General features: G+C 41.2%; 1 protein-coding gene across 6 annotated transcripts; it reads left to right on the forward strand.

Moving 5' to 3' along the window:
* Nucleotides 1-2,235: 2,235 nt before the first annotated feature.
* Nucleotides 2,236-17,856, forward strand: jvl (javelin-like). Of its 6 annotated transcripts, none has more exons than XM_086829866.1 (6): nt 2,236-2,363; nt 9,984-10,528; nt 10,589-10,865; nt 10,929-11,407; nt 11,474-13,214; nt 16,765-17,856. In XM_086829866.1, the coding sequence occupies exons 1-6, from the start codon at nt 2,289-2,291 to the stop codon at nt 17,281-17,283; spliced, it is 3,636 nt and encodes a 1,211-aa protein (XP_086685992.1). In that variant the 5' UTR covers nt 2,236-2,288; the 3' UTR covers nt 17,284-17,856. The 6 variants fall into 6 exon arrangements, with proteins under 6 accessions (XP_086685992.1, XP_086685996.1, XP_086685995.1 ...); XM_086829870.1 differs by lacking the exon at nt 16,765-17,856 and adding an exon at nt 15,655-15,867; XM_086829869.1 differs by lacking the exon at nt 16,765-17,856 and adding an exon at nt 15,693-15,867.
* The last annotated feature ends 686 nt before the right edge of the window (nt 17,857-18,542 follow it).

Here is an 18,542-nt window from a genome sequence, read left to right on the forward strand (position 1 = left end):
GTTGCAGCTGAAGAAAAAGAAATATATTGTAAGAAAAAAAATAAATGTTTAACGCTGTTTCTGTTGCTCTCTGATGACAAAGTGAAAGTTTTTTTTTTGTCTTTGTGCCGGCAAAACGTAACAACTAAACAAAGCTGCGGGCCATATAGTTTTATATATATTTAGTTTAGGTTTATACATATAAGTTCGCCAGGTATGCCATTGCTTGTTGTGGCTGCGCTTGTTTCGGGATGTCAAAGATCACACACAGGGAGAGATAGAGAGAGGGACGGGCCCCGGGAAAAAGAAGACACTCTGTATCTTTGTATCTTCGTCGGCGTTGACAGCTCTTTTCTTTTCTGCGGTTACGTACGAGTATGCGATAAAAATTTGTCACATCTTGTTAAGCTCCCGACGACATTACACTGAGTGTAGTTTTATTACTTGGTTTTCACACCCTTAAAAAATGGTCAGGGAATGCGGCTCATGTTGCCCCCAGGGACCGAAACAATTCGCATGGTCAAAGAGAGTCTCTAGTTGGGTCAAAAGCCATTTAATGAACTAATAGAGCCTGCTATATACTGTACATTCTCTGTATAGTTTAATTGAATCAACTTTTAACAATAAAATTACGTGGAAAAAGCTTTCCACACTTTCATTTAGCAACAGGCAGGCTGGCCAGGCCTTGTTTGGATCTGTGTCACGTTGCGTATGAGTAATCATCGGGTAAAATCTTATCAAATGTCAGGCCAGAGTGAAATGCAAACAATTATCAAATGGCCAGGCCAAGGGAGAAACATTTAGGCAGGCAAGCATTCAAGCATTCGGTTATCTATCGGCCAACAACTCCCCGATAAGCCATTTAAAGCCAAAAGGCAATTCACAGCAATGCGCTTTTAAATTGCGTCGCCATTTTTGGCCTATCGACTAAACGTATTTTGCATATATTATAAAAAGACTGGCACACACACGCAGGTGGGCGCAGCTCCGGAGGAAAAATAAAATAAAAACCCAGAGCTGGTTCGGCGAGGTGCTGACAAACTGCACATAATAAATATAATATGTATTTTTTGTTCGTATAAAATAAATCAGAGCTGTACGAAAGTGAAACGTTTACCGGATGTTGGGAGATTGACAAACTGAATGAAGCGGAGGAGAGCTGTGTTCCAAACTATCGATTTGCCTTTGGGGTGGCTGACTGGCTATCCCTCTCGATTCCTCCACTATATCGTATATACATATATATATATATATATCTTTATATATCTGTGTGTCTCTGGTTGGATGCATTGACAGATTGCCGTGTGTAATCGCGCAATCGTGCAGTCATTGGCACATTAAAAGCTAAAAAATAAAACAAAATAAAACAAAACTCGGCGACGGCGGCTAGAGAAACCGTCTATTTCTGATGTTGCCTTTTGTAAAAGTGCATTGAACAGCGAAATTAATGCAAGCCAAGTAATGCGGAAAAGGGCGTGTACGCTATTTGGAACGTTCAAGTACACAGTAAATAAAATTTAAATAATGCAATTTTTTGTGTGCTGTAATTTGATTTGGTTTAAGAGGAAGCTTTCAATAAAAAGAACTAGTTAAATGGTGTTCTGTTTAATTGAAAGTCCCTAAAATGCCGCGTACCAAATTTCTATTACTCGCTCTCCATATATTTCTGATTTACCTGCAATGTACAAGCAATAACAAGAACAGCAAAAAGTGGGCTTATAAATTCTACTTGGTAGCAAACGAGAGAGATTTCTCTTCAAATACAGTTGAACGGAATAACAAGAAAGGAAGAGAGAATTAAAAAGAGAAACTTGAATGGTTCTTTTTTAAAGAATATTTGTTTGTTTTTTTTTTCCTATCCTTCAGATAGGAGAGTGTATAGTGTCAGATGGCAACATTAAATGACAAATAGGTTCATGTATTTTTAATAAATAAAATATAATATATTACTTCCATCTGTTTCGGAATAAAATTAAACCACTTAAAGACTTTATACTTTCTTGGAAAAATAAACATATACCAAAACTTGACACTAAATCAATATTTTTCTATTCAAAGCGAGCTCCTCTTTTTTTTCTGTGCCGCAAAAACAAACACACATCAAAATCGATAAACAAACAAGTGGCCAGAACTGAAATCAAAGACGCTTCTGCTGCCCCTAAACAGAGGAAAACTTAAAATAATAAGAGAAAAAAAACGAAAAGTCGTGCAAATTGTGTACAAATTGGTCAACTTCCGGTTGGTCAACTCCAGTTATCGCGTGACCAGCCAGGGGATCACATTCAGATCCGCGTCGCCCCAAAAATTATATGGCCATGCTAATTAACAGAACGAGCGGACAAAAGTGTGAAAATTGTGTGAAAGTTCCGGACGGATGGGAAGGGGTAAGGTTTAGTTGTCTATATAGACCTGTATGGGTAGCAAACAATGGAATATTGACAAAACTAAAAGCGAAAATGCAACCAACGTCTATTGTTCATTTGTTCGTTCATTCGTTCGTTCGTTCGCATTCAGGGAGGCGGGACATGCGCCGGAAAAATCGATTAGAAATCGCTGGCAAATGACAGCAACAGCACCAGCAGGAGAGGTGTGCCCGCTGGCTGAAGACCGACACTGGAATTGGCAGTGTCAGATAGCCAGTTGGCGGTGGCTATTACCGCGAGGAGTCCCCCGAAGGATAACACATATCCGGAGCGACAGGCGCCCCCGGGAGCAGTCGTTTATGAACGTTTATCGCCACCATCATCATAATCATTGTGATCATCATCAGGCGAAAGTTTTGGGGGTAAAATTTATACAAATAGATGAGTGGAGAGTTCCGGCGAAATGGGCTTGTGCCAAAGGTGCAATTAAAATTTAAAGTAGTTAATTAATTTAATGCAAAGTGCCGACTAACGGTTGCTTTTTCGGTCTACAAAGCACAAGCGGCGCCAATCAACTAAACTAACCCCAAGCACAGTGGGGCATTTTAGCCTTTTTTCGCAGTAATTTAATTACTTACTAGCGAGGGAAACGGCCAACTATTAAGTACTTATATTTTGGAATTCCTTGTAAAAATCATTTAACAATACACTTGTATAACTATTTTTTACAATTTATGTGGCGGTATAAACAGAAATTTATTAAAATATATTTAAATTCGTAAATTACCAGGAAGAGGTATTAATAAAATTAATAACTCGGAATCTGATTTTTGTTTAACCTTTTTGTCTTTTTATGTGGAAAAATTACAGCAACTTTTGTCCACGGTTGCAATCTTTATTTCTGTTAACCAAGTTGTTATTAAGTTTGGCCAGCTTTGCTCTGTGACTTGTGCATAATTTATGTGTTTAATTAATTTTAGCTTTTTCTTGCAAATTGCATAAGATCTTATGGTTGATTGCCGAGTTTGACTGGACATTATAAAAAGTTATGCAGTTTAGTAAGCTAAATGCTGGATACTGGGCGGTATATAACATTTTTTTTAATCCAGTTTTGGCACCGATCAAGTTTGGTATATTACGTAAATTGCATTATATAGGACTATATAATCTGTTCTGTGTTATCTTTTGTGTTATCGTTTTCATTAAAACATGCAATAAACGAGGGATCTACTATTCTACTTAGGTACACATATCAATTTAGTTTATTATTTCAACCTTCCACTAACAACAATAAACATTAGAAGCTTAAATGTAATTTGCCTTTTCCGAACTTAACAATAAAAAATCGACAAATAATTTAGAAAATTACAAGCATAAGCCAGACAAATAAAAAATGATAATGTAAAAATAAGTAAACACAAAAGCCAAATTTATAAAAAAAAGAGACAAAAGGCAACCCAACTTGAAGAGGAAATTTGACAGGCGACGATTTACATTGCAACAGATGTTGTAAATGTGCCTCTTGTTGTTGTTGTTGTTTTTGTTGGTTTTGTTGTTGCAACTCCTTTACAACTCGAGTGTAATTTTTTTGGCAGATCCCAATTTTTTGTGAAGCTCCCAAGTACAACAGCAGCCGAAAAAAAATGGTTAATTTAATTACAACACTTGCGTTCCGTTGACTGCTGCGACGATTACCAAAGCCGCCAAGCACCAAACACATTAGACAATTATTTCTATTGCCACATATGGAGGAAAATGTGTTGCAAACCCAACACAGTCCGGCAATTTGCCGCATGTTCCGAACCTTTTTTTTATTTTCTTGAGCCTCAAACATTATTTGTTTGTTGTAAAGAAAATTAAGTAAAGTGGGTGAGGGAAATACATTTAATCAAGAAAGGGAATACAATTTCTGTAAGCAATAAACTTACGTAATACCTTGTTTATTTTGGAAATTATTTGAACTAATAATAGGAAATGAAACAAAACGATATTGGGGAAGCAGAAAAATAAAAAAAATGACTACAAAAGTAAGGAAATTAAGTGATGTAGTTCAACAATCTTGATGTATGAAAGATTTTTCATTTAAAACATATGTTTACCTTCTAAAATATTTGACAAACTTTGTATTTGTTGTTGTTGAGTTAATTTTGTATTTGTTAGTAATGTTTTTTATAATGTTTAATACCGCGCACAGCTGTACAAATAGTTGGAAAAACATAAAAAGGCAAAACTAATGACAACTAATGTTAAATGGCTTAGACCGGGTGGGTTTAATTTTTGTATTTCTCTAGTTTTTCCTTTTTTTGGCGTGGCCAATGCTTAGATCTGAGACAAGAGGCAGTGGCACACAATTGTCTCCAGATGCAGCATCTAACTGACTGTCAGGGCGGGAAAACGCACAATGGCCCGGGAGACCTCCGGAGACCCAATGTTGCGTCAGAGGCAACTGCAGGCGGCGGCGGCGGTGGCCAAACCCAAACGCCAACATGTGATGTGGCTTGGCTTGTCTTGGCTTTGGCGCTGCATTGAAATTGAATGGGAATTGGAATTGAAAATATAAATTGGCGTAGTCAGAGTGTGCCGGGCGGGCGGCCTGGTGGCGATGACTGTTGGAAAAGCAGCGAGTGACTGCGAGTGTAAGTCATGCCCGGGGTGAGGTAATTAATAAGCGCTCCCAATCCGTAATAAACCGTTGAGTCCCGTCAGTTTCGCCTCGCCGGGCCGGGCGTTTTACATGCATAATTATACGAGTTTCGGGTCCGAGCAACTGGCCCATCCATTCCCACAAGTGCACACACAAATTCGACTGTTATGCAAACCCCATCACTAATTGCAACGAAAATAACCAACGGCTCTTGCACTTCAAAAATAGCTTAGACGGTGCTTGCATGGCAAACTTTAATTAAATCCATCGAACAAACAACCATAGAAATAGAAATTTCTTCACGCCAAATAACAGTCATAGCCAAAAATAATAAGAAAACGTACATCAAAAGAGTAATGGTAGCGAAGCAAGCCAGGAAAAAATAATAAATAATATAAAAATAATAGTTATCACAAGTTGATCTCATAGTATTAGAAAATCTTTAATTTCAGTGTGTGAAATTGCCATCATAAAAAGCAGCTTTTTGGAGTCTTTGATTTTTATAGATTTATTTTTTCTTGAACTTAATGATCGCTGCTTTATGAGCAAATTCTTGAACACATGTTGCATTGGCAATAGACAAGACTTAAGCTGGATTTTTGTATATATTTTCTTAGCTATTGATATGCCTTTATAGCTTCCGAACAAAAACAAAAACAAATCTACTTAAATTTAACGTCAAAAGAGTTCGACGCCGCTCTTTCGAGAATACGAAAGCAAATCATGTGTGTTTGCTGACGAACAAGAAGATCATAACCACAACCTTTTTGGCTTATAACTGCATCACTAGTGGTTGTTATTGATTCTTGTTTTGTCTGTCTGAGAACTGTCTCTCTATTTTTCCCATCCCTTCCTGCAAAACTATGACAATGACTAATTACAACCCTTTTAGTGAGCAATTAGTATATTATGGGATTACGGAAACTAAATGCAAAACAAGGCGGCAAGATCAAACTGAGTGCAGTGAAAGCACTTGGCTGAGGCTTAGAAATTCTCTAAAAATATTACGTATACGTAACAGAAAGAAGGAAATCCCATTCCTCATACATTCAAAAGAAAAAGAAAATGGTGAAAAAAATCGATCAAACAAACAAAACAAAATGCCAACCACTCGAAACCCCCCAAAAGAAAATAAATAACAGCAACACACAATGGAAAGAATTCCGATTCCGATTACAAATTCGCTAAAGCAGCGTTTTCGCATTTGTCATTGTTTGTCCGATTAATTTCCAGTTTTATATCAAAACGGGGGTTTCACACTATAAGCAAACGTTCTTGTGATTTATAGAACAGTTTGTTGCCTGGATTTATTGCGAATTTCTGTCTGTTAATTGCTTTGGTGTCTGGCACTCTGAGGAACTGCCAACAGAGCTTTTCTTTCCCCACCCACTTGATGTTTGTGGAAAATCTCCTGCTGTTTCGGTGGGAAGTTATATATATAGTATAGTATAGTATAGTACTTACTACCTGTATAGGATGGGTTAGATGTTGTGTTGGTTGTGCGGCAAGCCCAAAAACCTGGCTGGCTAGTGTGGCGACGAGTTGAGTCTCGAATGGTGGGCAGCCTAATTGAGCGGCTCTCTTTCTGTCGCCCAGGCCATGTGCGTTTTGGGGTCTCAAGCTGAAGCTCCAAGTTTTTATTTTTCATGATGATCAACCCAATTGCCGCCGCGACGAGTAATAAAACTTGAGGAGCCGAAGAATCAGCAATGCGTGGCAGCTGCGCCGAGATGATAGTTTGCGCCCACGACAGTGGCGGCACAACGCTCCCAGCGATGACGATGTGGAGTTGATTGGTCTGGTGGGGGCACACACAGTGGTAACGATGGCTTCAATTTATCAAGCAAAGGTTAAATTTAAATTCATTTAAAAAATGGTAAAGTCAAAGGGTCTTAAGTAAGAGTTTTTAAAACTCTTTGCCAAAAGTATTGTCTGCTTTTCGTTGACGATGAAAAGGATATCCGGCTCGAAGGACCAATTTCCTATGTTAGACTTCCCTGCTTGGGGTCTATTTATCTGGTTAAATACCATTAAAGCGGCTTTACAAATGTCACGTAGGCTCATCTTTGATAAATCTCAGTATAAGCTCCAACTTTATTATAAAACCCAAACGCGATGATAATAAATCTCCACTGTTCCACTCCTCTTTCGAACTGAGCCATTCATATCTCTGTCTAGGCGCAGTTTGAGAAGATACAACTTGAAAACAGTGACAGACGCCTCTTTGGAGTGACAAGGAAGCACTTGTATTCAGAGTCTACACAGTCGAATGCGAGTGATTTGCATATGTGTCTCTGAAATACATTGTGCATATCGTGGATAGAAAAGCTTAGGATAGATATTTGTGGGGCTAGTTTCGGGCCGTGGGCCAAGAGGCCAGATCCACGAGTTAATTGAGCAATGAAACTCAGAAACCATAAAGCCAATCGTGATGCTCGAGTGGTTGACAGTCCACCGACATTGAGCCTAGGGTTTTTTGCTCTCCACTTTTCGTTGAGACTCGACAGTCAGGGTTTGAATTGTTCGGTTTCAATTTCGTGGCTGACAATGGATTTTGCTATATAATTACACGATCTTCAATGTGACTTCTCTGCCACTTCCCATGCTTTGATGTTCGCCACGCTCCACAGGCAAGTCGGACGAAAAAAAAACAAAACCTCAATGAAATAGAAAAAATAAAATCCCAAAACAACAACAAAAATTAAATGGAAGGAAAAGTGCAGCGCGAATTATGCAAGCCATGAAATTATGAGTTATGCTTCCTGGGCTTCCCCTCCATCTTTCCCCTGTTGTGTTAATTAGCAATTAAATAATGGGAATGGCCCAGCTAGCAGCAGCCATGTCATGTGAATGTGGGCCAATTTTCATGCTTCATTTGCAATGAATTTGCCATTAGGCGGCTGACCAACATTTCCGACCATCTCTCGGTCATTTGTTGTGTGCATGCAATCAGCTGAGCTATTTCTTTTTTTGTTTTACTTACTCCCAGCTCACTCACCTCTCTTTTTACTTTTTCTTGCCGAGAACAAACAACCCAGTTGTCTGGTTTTAACCTGGCCAAAGACCACATATACCATTGCGATGTAAATACATATGTACATATGTATGTAAGAGGCACTCTCCAACGTTTGTTTGATCAATAGCCAAAGCCGGCCGACAAAACCAACGCTGCTGCTGCCAGGCAAATTTATGTTTATTGCATGTGAAAGTATTTTGCCAATCAATTGAGTTGCCGTCGCTCGAGAAACATTCTCGTTCAGTGAAAGCTTTCCACCCGGTTGACAAACAAATCGTCAGTGCACTGGAAACAATTTTGTACACTTGAATGGGGAGATAAATAAAGAAAATAGAGAGGAGAGAAGTTAAGAAATAAAATGAATATATGAATGTGAATGTATGTATTATTGTGAACGGATCTAACCAACTCGAGATCATGGTTAGCTTAATCTCTAAACCAAACAAAAATATGTTAAGTAAAGGTTCTATTATAATAAAAAATGCTAAGATTCATAAATTACCCTTGGGTTCACATTATAATTTTGTGGCTGAATTTACCAAATTTTAAAGTAAAATAGCTTTGCTTTTATAACAAAAAATCATAGATATGCAATATTAAAAAAAAAAAAAAAAAAAAAACCAAATATTTTGCGATCTGTTGTATAAATTCTACTCAAACAAATATAATTTTAATATTTCAAGGAATCAAGTCCGAAAACCATAATGTGATCTGTATTGCATTCAAATTCTCAACTGTTTCTAGGGGTAATCTAATCGTATTTATTGATCATTGATCAGAATCGGATAATGCAAACCTTTTAAAATATATTTATATTTATATTTCTACTGAGTATAGAATATAATATATTTCTGGGTTAGCTTTTTGTTTTTGTCTCTCTGTAGGTTCCCGTTTCTTTTCCAGAGCAGATGCCAGAAAAGAGGGAAACATAGATAAATAGAAAAATACAAAAAGAAAAACTACTTTTACTTGGTTCGACCATCTGCGGCCTGTTCTAGTTTGGAGTTTGGAGTTTGAAGTTGGCTCACAGTCCGTTGACTTGGCGAATAGTCATGGCCTGGGCCAAGCCAGCACACACAGCATGATTGTCACAAATTGCTGCATCGATTGTAGAGTGTTGCAGCTACAGATGTTGCACTGTGCACGTTGTATGTTGCTGCTGCGACTTTAAGCCGCATTAAGCTGCACTTTTGCTACAGTTTTCTCCACGGGTCGCCGGCCAGCGGGCGCTCCCCACTCGCTTCGAGCTGCGAGAGCACTCTGCAATTCATCAATCATAATTTGTGTGTCATTCACTAATCGTTTGCACTGCTCCCGAGCCCCAGTGGTGCATCGATTGCCCCACCAGAGCACCACCAACACCACCACACGATGATGGATTCAATTCCACCGATGCAACGCAATGCTCGGTGTTTTCTCTCTCGAGTAATTATCAGTCCCACGGCGACCCTTACTTATGTAAAAGCCCCGCGATAATGACTTGTGGCAATGTAAACTGATCTTGAGGCCCCATCGCACTTGACCATCGAAATCCAAATAACAATGATTCATTGGATTTAAATCGACTTACATGTGCGTGATCTCCTCCAAGGGAGGGGAAAAAATGAAAAGACATAAATTAGAGTGTTGGGAAACAATTTATGTAAATTAATGAGCCATAGAATATTTCATAACGTTCAATGTTTTTACAAATTGAATAATCTGCCCCCCCTTCTCAAACGTTTTCATTGATAAAAAATGTACTTGTTAATGGATAAATTCGATAATAATAATTTATTGTTTCCCAAGTGTTGGAAAACCAAAAGCGAAGGTTAAGTGGTAACCCTGGCCTTGTAAAAGATTCTTTCAATACCTCAGCAAGCATTGACAATACTGTTGAGAATAAACTATTAAAATGGCTTTATGTACCTTTAAGAATGTAATTTCTGAGCAAACCTGACTGCATAAGTTATTAATGTTCTTATCAATTTTATTTTTGCAGAATGAAGGCTTTGAGCTACCCGCAACGCATGGCATCAGCAAAACGGACGGAAGCTGCATTAGCCACCACCACAGTCAGAGCAACGGAACCGGAAGTGGGAGCGTCAACGGACCTTTACGCACCTCTCACCTGGCCAGCGGGGCCATGGAATGCCTGCCGATGAGCAGTGCCGCCCATCATCATCCGCATCTAATGGCCAGCGGGACGGCGGTAGGTACTGTCTCCGCCGCCTCACCTACGGCCACCGTGGTGGTGGGGGCCACGTATCCCCATCACCTGCACCACCACCACCTGAGCCACCATACGCCGTATAGCAACAGCTACGGGAGCCATCACATCCACAGCGAGCAGACCAAGTCGCTACAGGAGCTGCAGCATGAGGTGGGCGCCCTGCTGGAGTTCCGGGATCTGGTCATCGAAACGTTTCCCGATCTTAAGCACAAAATGGCCTCGATGTCAGCCACACCTTCGACGCCCACCTCCTCGGTGGGGGCCATGGGTGGCAGTCACTCGGTGGGTGGCGGCAGCTCCTCATTAGCCACCAGGTGAGATCTAGATCCTCACAGTTCCTAAACCAATAATAATTAACTTTTATATATTTGTAGCAGACGCGAATGGGAGCCGGGCATACGCATGAAACGCAAACTATCGCACAAGGAACCGTCCACGTCGTCAGCGTCGTCGGGAGCTGCCGCCTCCTCTGGAGCGGAGGCGTCCTCCTCGTCGCTGACACGCAGCCGCAGCAATTCGCACAGCGGCAAGAAAGAGCCAAAGAGCGGAGAGAATAACAACGGCAGTGTTGTCCAAGACTCCGGATTCTCAACGGAGACCAGTTCCTCCAAGGAGGGCCACAGTGCCTCCTCCACCAACGGTGCTATGACGGTACAAGTCTTTAATGTAATCTTTATCAAAATTGTTTGCTAATTGATTTTCAATTTTAAATAGGTGGCCATAGCAGCGAATCGCCTGAGCTGTGCCGAATCGGACGATGAGTTGCTCAACCTGCTGGACGTCATACATCGCAAGTCGAATCGCTTACGCGACGAGGTGGAGCAGCTGCAGACCTATGAGCGCCAGCAGGGTGATGCCCAGAAGGTAGGAGGCGAGGGCAACAAGGGCCCCGGTAAGGATGGGATGACGCCGCAACAATTCCGTGAGCAGGTGGAGCGACTGAATCGTGAGGATATCAAGCAGCTGCGCAAGGAGCGCGATCGACTGCTGGACAAATTGGCCGAAATGGAGGCGGAGACGCTAACAGGACGCATCAAGGCGGCCAAGATGAGCGACCAGGTGGAGGAGCTGATAGGTGTGAAAAAGGATCTCGAGGACCAGCTAAAGCTGGCGATGGCACAGAAGCTGGAGCTGAGCTCACGGGTGCAGCAATTGCAGCAGATGCAACAGCAGCAAAGCAAGAGCTCTTCCAGGTAAGAAAATGGAAATATAACAGAAAGACTAAGGCTCTTAACTAAAAAAACTTTTATTTATTACAGTGGCTGCCAGTCGGAGTACTCCAGTCAACGCAACTTTCTATCCTCAGCCAACACGGTGCTCTCCAATGGCGGCCAAAGTCGCCAAGGCAGCAGCAACAACACATTCCAGCCGGTCGTCGTCTTCGATCAGCCAGCGCAGGAAGCATTCCATCAAAGCTCAGGCAGTGATATAACATCCAGAAAGCAGCAGCAGAAGCAGCAGCAGCAACAGCAGCAGCAGCAGCAGCAGCAGCAGCCCTTGGGTCGCCTTGATGGCATTGTCAGCACGCCGGGTGCGCGTAATGCCAAGTGCCGGCTGACCGATTCCAAGCGATTCGGGGCCATTCTCCTAGAGACGAACGTACTGGAGCTGCAGCGTCACCTCCTCACCCTCACCGTTCAGAACCAAGTGCTGGCCCAGAAGCTGGACACGTCCAGCAAGTCCAAGACGCTGCTGGCCAAGCGGCTGGACAAGAGCAGCGAGGAGTTTGAGCATATGCGGTACCAGCTCGAGGAGAAGAGCATCGAGCTGGAGGGCACCAAGGCGCAGCTTCGGTTGGTGGAGTCCCGCCTGCAGGCGAACACCAGCAGCACCACCAACTCGTATCTGCACTCGTCGCAGCACGACTACGAGACCAATCGCTCCTCGGCTTCCACCACGCTGATGCTGAGTCGTCGTGGAGTCTCGGACTCCGTGGACTCTGCCTCGACGGCCATGCCCGCCCCGCCAGTCACTCAAATTAGTACGCCCAGCATGAAGGCCATGGTGCCGCTGGCCATGGATGAACTACAGCAGCACAGTAGCAGTACGGAGTCGGCGCACGAGCACGAGAATCAGGCGCATCGGACACCCAACGGTACGCCCAACAAGACGATTATCAATGCGAGTCCCTGCCTCCCTATGGGCAGCAGTACGCCCAGCAGTACCATAGCCGCACGGGTGATGAGCACCAGTGTGGGCGGCGTGAGTCCGTTTGAGGGGACGACGACTCCGCCATCACGGCAAAGCGCATTCCGCAAGTTCGGGAGCGCCAGTAAGCCCAGCAAGATTCCGCTGCCGGGCAGCAAGGCGGCAGCATATTTCGTGGGCAAACCCCCTACGGGAAGACCTTCCACGGCGGGACGGTCGCCGCCATCCACCACCAGCACCTCATATGGCAGCAAGTCCTCGTTAAGCAGGAGCACTGGGAACCTGCAGAGCTTACGGAGGGCGGATACGTCCGCATCCAATCATTCGCTGAGCACGAACACGAGTCGCACTAGCTCGACATCGTCGTCAATACCACTGGCCACCACACCCTACTCATCCGGATCGACTGGCAACCGCAGCCAGCCGACAATCGCAACGACTCCGTCCCCACGTGTCCTCCAGAATTCGCCGCTGCCCAAGCTAAAGCGGGATACGATCAGCTCGAGGGTGCGGCATCTGGACTCCCTGTCACGTGCCCAGCAGTCGCCGGAGGGAATGAAGGGCGCCCTCTCCGTCAACAACTCCACCTCCTCCGGTTCCATTGCCGCCCAGCTAAGTTCGACGCTGCGCAAGGATCTCCAGCTAAGCGGTAATGGTACGGGAGCACCGTATCACCACCGACGCACTGCACACTCGCCGGCGGCGTCGAACTCCGGCAGCGGTGTGTCCCGACGGTATAGTAGTGCCTCGACGGGGGGTTCCGGTGGCCGAACGTTCGGTCGGGATCAGGGCGACATCATGGCCACCACGCCCACTTCCAGCTATGGCGGCGGCGACAGTGATAGTGGCAAGGTACGCACTCTCAAATCAACATTTTTGGGTTGGTTCAAGTGAATCTATTATGATAATAATACTACTGATAATATATACCGAAACATACATACATTTATATATATATATATGGAAATATCTACTGATTACCGATTAATATGCCTTCGATAACGTTAACGATTACGATTACGATACAACAACAACAACAACCAAGAACCACAAGAATCCATCATCTTCGTTACAGTTAAAGAAATCAAAACAAGAACCGCAATGAACATAAAATCCGATAAATAACTATATATGTTATATATCAACATTAGCTACATGCATATACATATATTTATTTTTACATATATACAATTAACCCCCACGGCATATATACACTACTTACATATATAACCTATATACTACAGCTGCATACATACACACATATATCCAAATATCGATCGTGTTAAAGAAAGGAAATTGAAAATCTTTGTGTCTTTTCGATGAGTGTTCTTTAGTTTGTAACTGTTTCAACAACAAAAACAGTAACTAATTGCCAAGCTGGAATTTCACCAACGCATCAATGTGGAGCATTTGTTGAGCTACCGAATAATTTTCTTATGATTTCGTGCCCAAAAGCAATACATTTGTTTCTATAACACTGTAAATCGTTTCAACAACAAAATCAACATTTTCCAATTAATCAATAATAATTGAATCATTGTTTATGTCTAAGAGCAAGGATTCGTCCTTTGTTTTTCTATATTTTGTACATTTTTTTCAACATGAGCAGTAAACAATTTCAAAACTGGAAATTCACCAACACGTCATTGTGGAACAATTGTTGAGTTTCGTCTTTTTTTTGGCGACTGCAAGAGCTATGAAATTGATTCTCTAATGTAATTTATTGTTAAAACAACAAACTTTCACCAACTAATCATTGTTTAACCGGTGTTGATGATTTCTTTATGTTGTTCTCTATTTTTTTCTACAACAAAAGTAGTATATAATTCACCAACAAATCAATGTGGAATAATTGTTGAGAAACCAAAACCATTTTGTACAAAATTGATGTAATTTTCAAGTTCATATATCTAGTACATTGTTTAGTTTATTTTGTTATTGTGTTTAATTTTTTCATGCAAACTATAATTAAAGCCACTCTTGCCATATCAGCAATGTTGGCTTTGGGAAGATGCGTTCTCGACAAAAGTGTAAGGAATCATTCTCCTGTCCAACTCACAAATCTCAACATTATATCCCAATGTTCCTCATCCCGAGAATGGGTATTGTTTCAAAGAGCCTTCCGCCTGTGCTTTTGGGTACGAGTCATTGACTCGTGTATCACTTGGCTAGCAAAAGGTGCCTCCTCCAATCAAGCTTTCACTGCCCTGCCTATCGTTGCCTTAGGTGCTCAGTAGCCGGCTTTAATTAATCAGCAATTCCACACTATTCCCCCATATAGTTATGTATATATATAAAGAAAGAAAAAACAAAAATAAGTAAAACAAAACTCAATGCATGTGTGTAGGATAATACCACTTCACTTTACATCCCATTCATTATGCAAATCACGATTATTGTGGCTGAGGGAGTACGTAAATTTTCCTCAAGTGTGCATGCCAATAGTTTCTCATTGTGTTCGAAAGCGAGTGTAAGCATAATCATTATTATTTAATTGAGTCTGTGTTTAAGCATCAATATTATGATTATTATTATTATTATTTTTCTTTGTAATTATGTTAAGCTAAAATTAGAGTCTATACTAAATATTGGGCTTAATTTAAAGGCTAATTTATTGATTTGTGTATGAAGGAGATGGGCTTAACACCCACGAATACGCTATTACGTAAAAATATATAAAACCGATTAGAATAACAGGCAGAAATTTCGATTTATTTGTTATACGAAGGTAGAAAGAAGACTTTAAAGACTTGCCTTAAGTTTAGTTAAATGCTTGCGGTCGTCGATAAGGATACACCACACATGTCATGATAAGCTCGTTTTAAGTTCATCCAACAATCTAACTAACCACACACATTCACACTATCTCATCCACACTATCACTCAAATCCACCAGGACATCATCATCAGCAGGAGCAGTTATCAAGTGCTTCATTTTGGCTTTGTTTGTGCATAGAGAAAATCGAAATCCACTCAAAGAACAAGTCCAATTTAGACGATCACACACTTGAAATAATTTGTATCTAATGCTGTAATTTCTTTTTACTTTTACTTTTTCTTTCTGCGCCTCTTTCCGCCCTATTTGTATGTCTACTCCAAACAAAAAACAAAAAAAAAACCTGTCTGTTGTTATAACTCACATATATACTCGTATTTTGTATATCCGATAAAACTGACCGTACCAAAAATATCCCCGCAAAAAACATATAAATGTATATATGTGTATCCAACCAACAAAAAACCCAACCACAACCGAAACAGAATCCCAAAAAACAAAACCACCAACAAACAGCCCAAAAAATGTAACTAAAACCTTTTGTGAAAATACAGAAACCAACCGCTTTTCCTAACAAGCTGAGATACAAATAATAATCGGAGTTGGTGAACAGGAGTGGCAGATGTTACCTATATGTATGGTGTACTGATTGACTGATTGATTGATTGACATGTTGGTGGTAATACAAAAATTCGACTGCATGCCAGAAATAAAAAGACACTTACAAAATGCTAACCAAGTAAAACAAAGATTATATGCGGACTGGAGTTTTTGGTATCGGACAGCCGCAGATAATAGTGATGGCCGCCAAACAAGAAATGGAGCAGCGCCCTCGCCCCCCGGTACATACATCCTCTCCAGCTCAGATCAGCTCTAGAACCAAAAATCAGCTCGAGATCTCCAATCTGGAGCCCTCTGTTTGTTGTAGATCGTTTGTCTGTTTTGTTTTTCGCCCAGCCAAAAGCAAAGACAATGCAATAGACACACTTTGCCGCCATTCGTTATACGCGTAAGTCTCTCTTTTGTTGTAACTCACCTAGTAGGTTAAGCTACCATCCCTCGACTCCAAACCAAAACGATCCCCACACCGCCAATTCCACAGCTTTTTCTTTCGCTTACCCCGCACCATCAGAGTTGGGTTTTACTTTGCCGTAGTTCTGTCGTAGATCTAGACCCACCCAGACTATATCTAGTCCTAGTCCTAGATCCTCCACCCTTTCTACAATAGCAAATGGGCAGAGTGCACACACAAGTAAAAAGATATGAAATAAATTTCTGATTCAAGACACCTAAAGGTAATCGCTGTACATAAACTGATTGGTTGATTGATTGACTGATTGATCGCTCTGTGCTAACCCCAAAGAATATATAAACCTATATTGTGGCCAAGGTTGAGGGTTCTAACCGCTGTCCGCTCTTGCTGCAAATGCTAACCCCAATACTTTTTGTGTTTTCTCCTAACGATCTCTCTGATAATGTTCTTTTTTGATTATAAATATATTTTTTGTGTCCTAACTCCTTCTTTCTTGTTCCTATTTCTTTTTCATTCCCCATTGCTTGAGTGCACCCATTATATTGAACCAACGATTTGATATTCTATTCTATGTTTTTCTTTGCGATGCTCAGAATTTGGAAATGCCAAATTTCCGTCTCAATAACCAAGGCTGGCAACTGTGGCAAACGAGCAGCATCAGTCAAAACCAGCAGCAGCAGCAGCAGGGATTCCTGTCCTATGTGTCCGAGGAGACGGTCTACGATTCGTACTACACGGAGTACACAGCGCCCAATTCCATGGAGTGTGGCGGTGACAATCTCCTGGTCACCTTCGACTATGGCTACAGTGACTCCATCATCGAGGCGAGAGCTGATCCTGTGGCCCGGAATGATTGCAGGGGCGAAGGCGCTGCTCCAAGAGGCGATGTGGTCGAAGGAGACGATGAGGTGGCCATTTGGTTTGGCACTCCGCCCAAGGATAAGAGGGATGCCAATCTATTTGAGGTGCATCATGTGCAGCACAAGCTGCTGGATGATAGCCTCCAGTCTCTGATCTCCTACGATGTGGATGATTTCGAGGAGCCGGAGGAGGATGGGGATGAGGATAGGGACGAGGAGATCTTCTACGATAGCATTGATTGTGTGGGATGATTAAAGGGGGTCGTGAGCATATCCCAACTAGTCTTGGTTTTCTTTGCCTTCTTTCAAGCATTTTATTTTTGTAATTACCAAAAGGCAACTGAGGAGGAGCATATGTGTATGTAGCTGTAGTGTATAGTATCCCGTATATAGTGTATCTTGTATCTTGTTCTAAATGTATTATTTCGGGCCTGCAATGAACGGATTGTAATGGAAATGAATTGTGACTGAATTTTGAAGATTGTAGGTAGTGATTGCTTGTTTTTCCCCCGTTAACCATTCAGGGCTTTAGTCTATACGATGATGGTTTCTTCGACTATATTTATTATTACCCTATCATGTATTTATAGTTTAGAGTATATCGAGTTGAATGTGTATGTACGTCTTTGTAAGAGTCTTAAGTTAGTTATCCTGCACTATTGCCTATATTTACTCAAACGCTACGATACACTCTAGGCCAGCTAAGTAGTTTAGTTGTTAATCAAATTTAGTTAACACACCGCATCTAATGTATGTATGTACAGTTCTGAAATACCTACTACTTGTGTATGTACGTATTCTACTTAAGTCAGAAGAAAAAGCAAATCTAATAAGGTCTATCTATATCATGTTATCACGAAACTGCGTTTACTACATTTATAAATCCGAACAGACACGGGAGCGATGATGGAGACCATCAATTATGATTCATATTAAAGCTAATATTATAATATATATATATATTCAAAAGGCAGCAAATGTAGACATGTATCCATCTAAACAGCAAATGTAATTGATAAACACATATAAAAGAAAACAGAAAAAAAACTAAAATAAAAGCAATAAAAAATTAATATATATAAAGAGTTTTTATTGTTTAAGTCTGGTTGGAATAATCGATGCGTAAGTGTGACAATTTTTATCTGGGTCATGAGGATCCAAGGACTCCAAGTAAGCATCAATAAAACAAAGCAATTACAATTTTTAAAATTTATATAAATATAAATTTTGGCAAAACAAAATTTATTTACTGGAAAAGCTGAATGGCTGCACTTTAATATTTCGTTTAATATCTTGACTTCAACTAGTACAGGACCAAGCAATTCCTATTCCTTAGGAGGGGCCATCCCACGCTTTGACTTTAATTAAAGATAAATAATAAAAACTAAAATTGAAATTCTCCGCATCTCGTTCCGATGCGGGTACCATTGTTGGCTCTAAAGCCTAGATTCGGCACTGAGAGTCACAGGATAACGCAGATATTGAAGGACAAGAGCATTTTTCGGGAACAT

The sequence above is a fragment of the Drosophila serrata genome, unplaced genomic scaffold (genome assembly GCF_035046125.1).
Source record: "Drosophila serrata isolate PLE 108 unplaced genomic scaffold, ASM3504612v1 contig_228, whole genome shotgun sequence".
NCBI lineage: Eukaryota > Metazoa > Arthropoda > Insecta > Diptera > Drosophilidae > Drosophila > Drosophila serrata.

What these genes read in the sequence shown, in the direction of transcription:
- jvl (XM_086829866.1), top strand. Translation starts at nt 2,289, where the DNA reads ATGGCCATGCTAATTAACAGAACGAGCGGACAAAAGTGTGAAAATTGT. An exon ending in TTCCGGACGGATGGGAAGGG is followed by an intron (nt 2,364 to 9,983) that starts GTAAGGTTTAGT and finishes TTATTTTTGCAG; the next exon opens with AATGAAGGCTTTGAGCTACC. An exon ending in GCGACAGTGATAGTGGCAAG is followed by an intron (nt 13,215 to 16,764) that starts GTACGCACTCTC and finishes TGCGATGCTCAG; the next exon opens with AATTTGGAAATGCCAAATTT.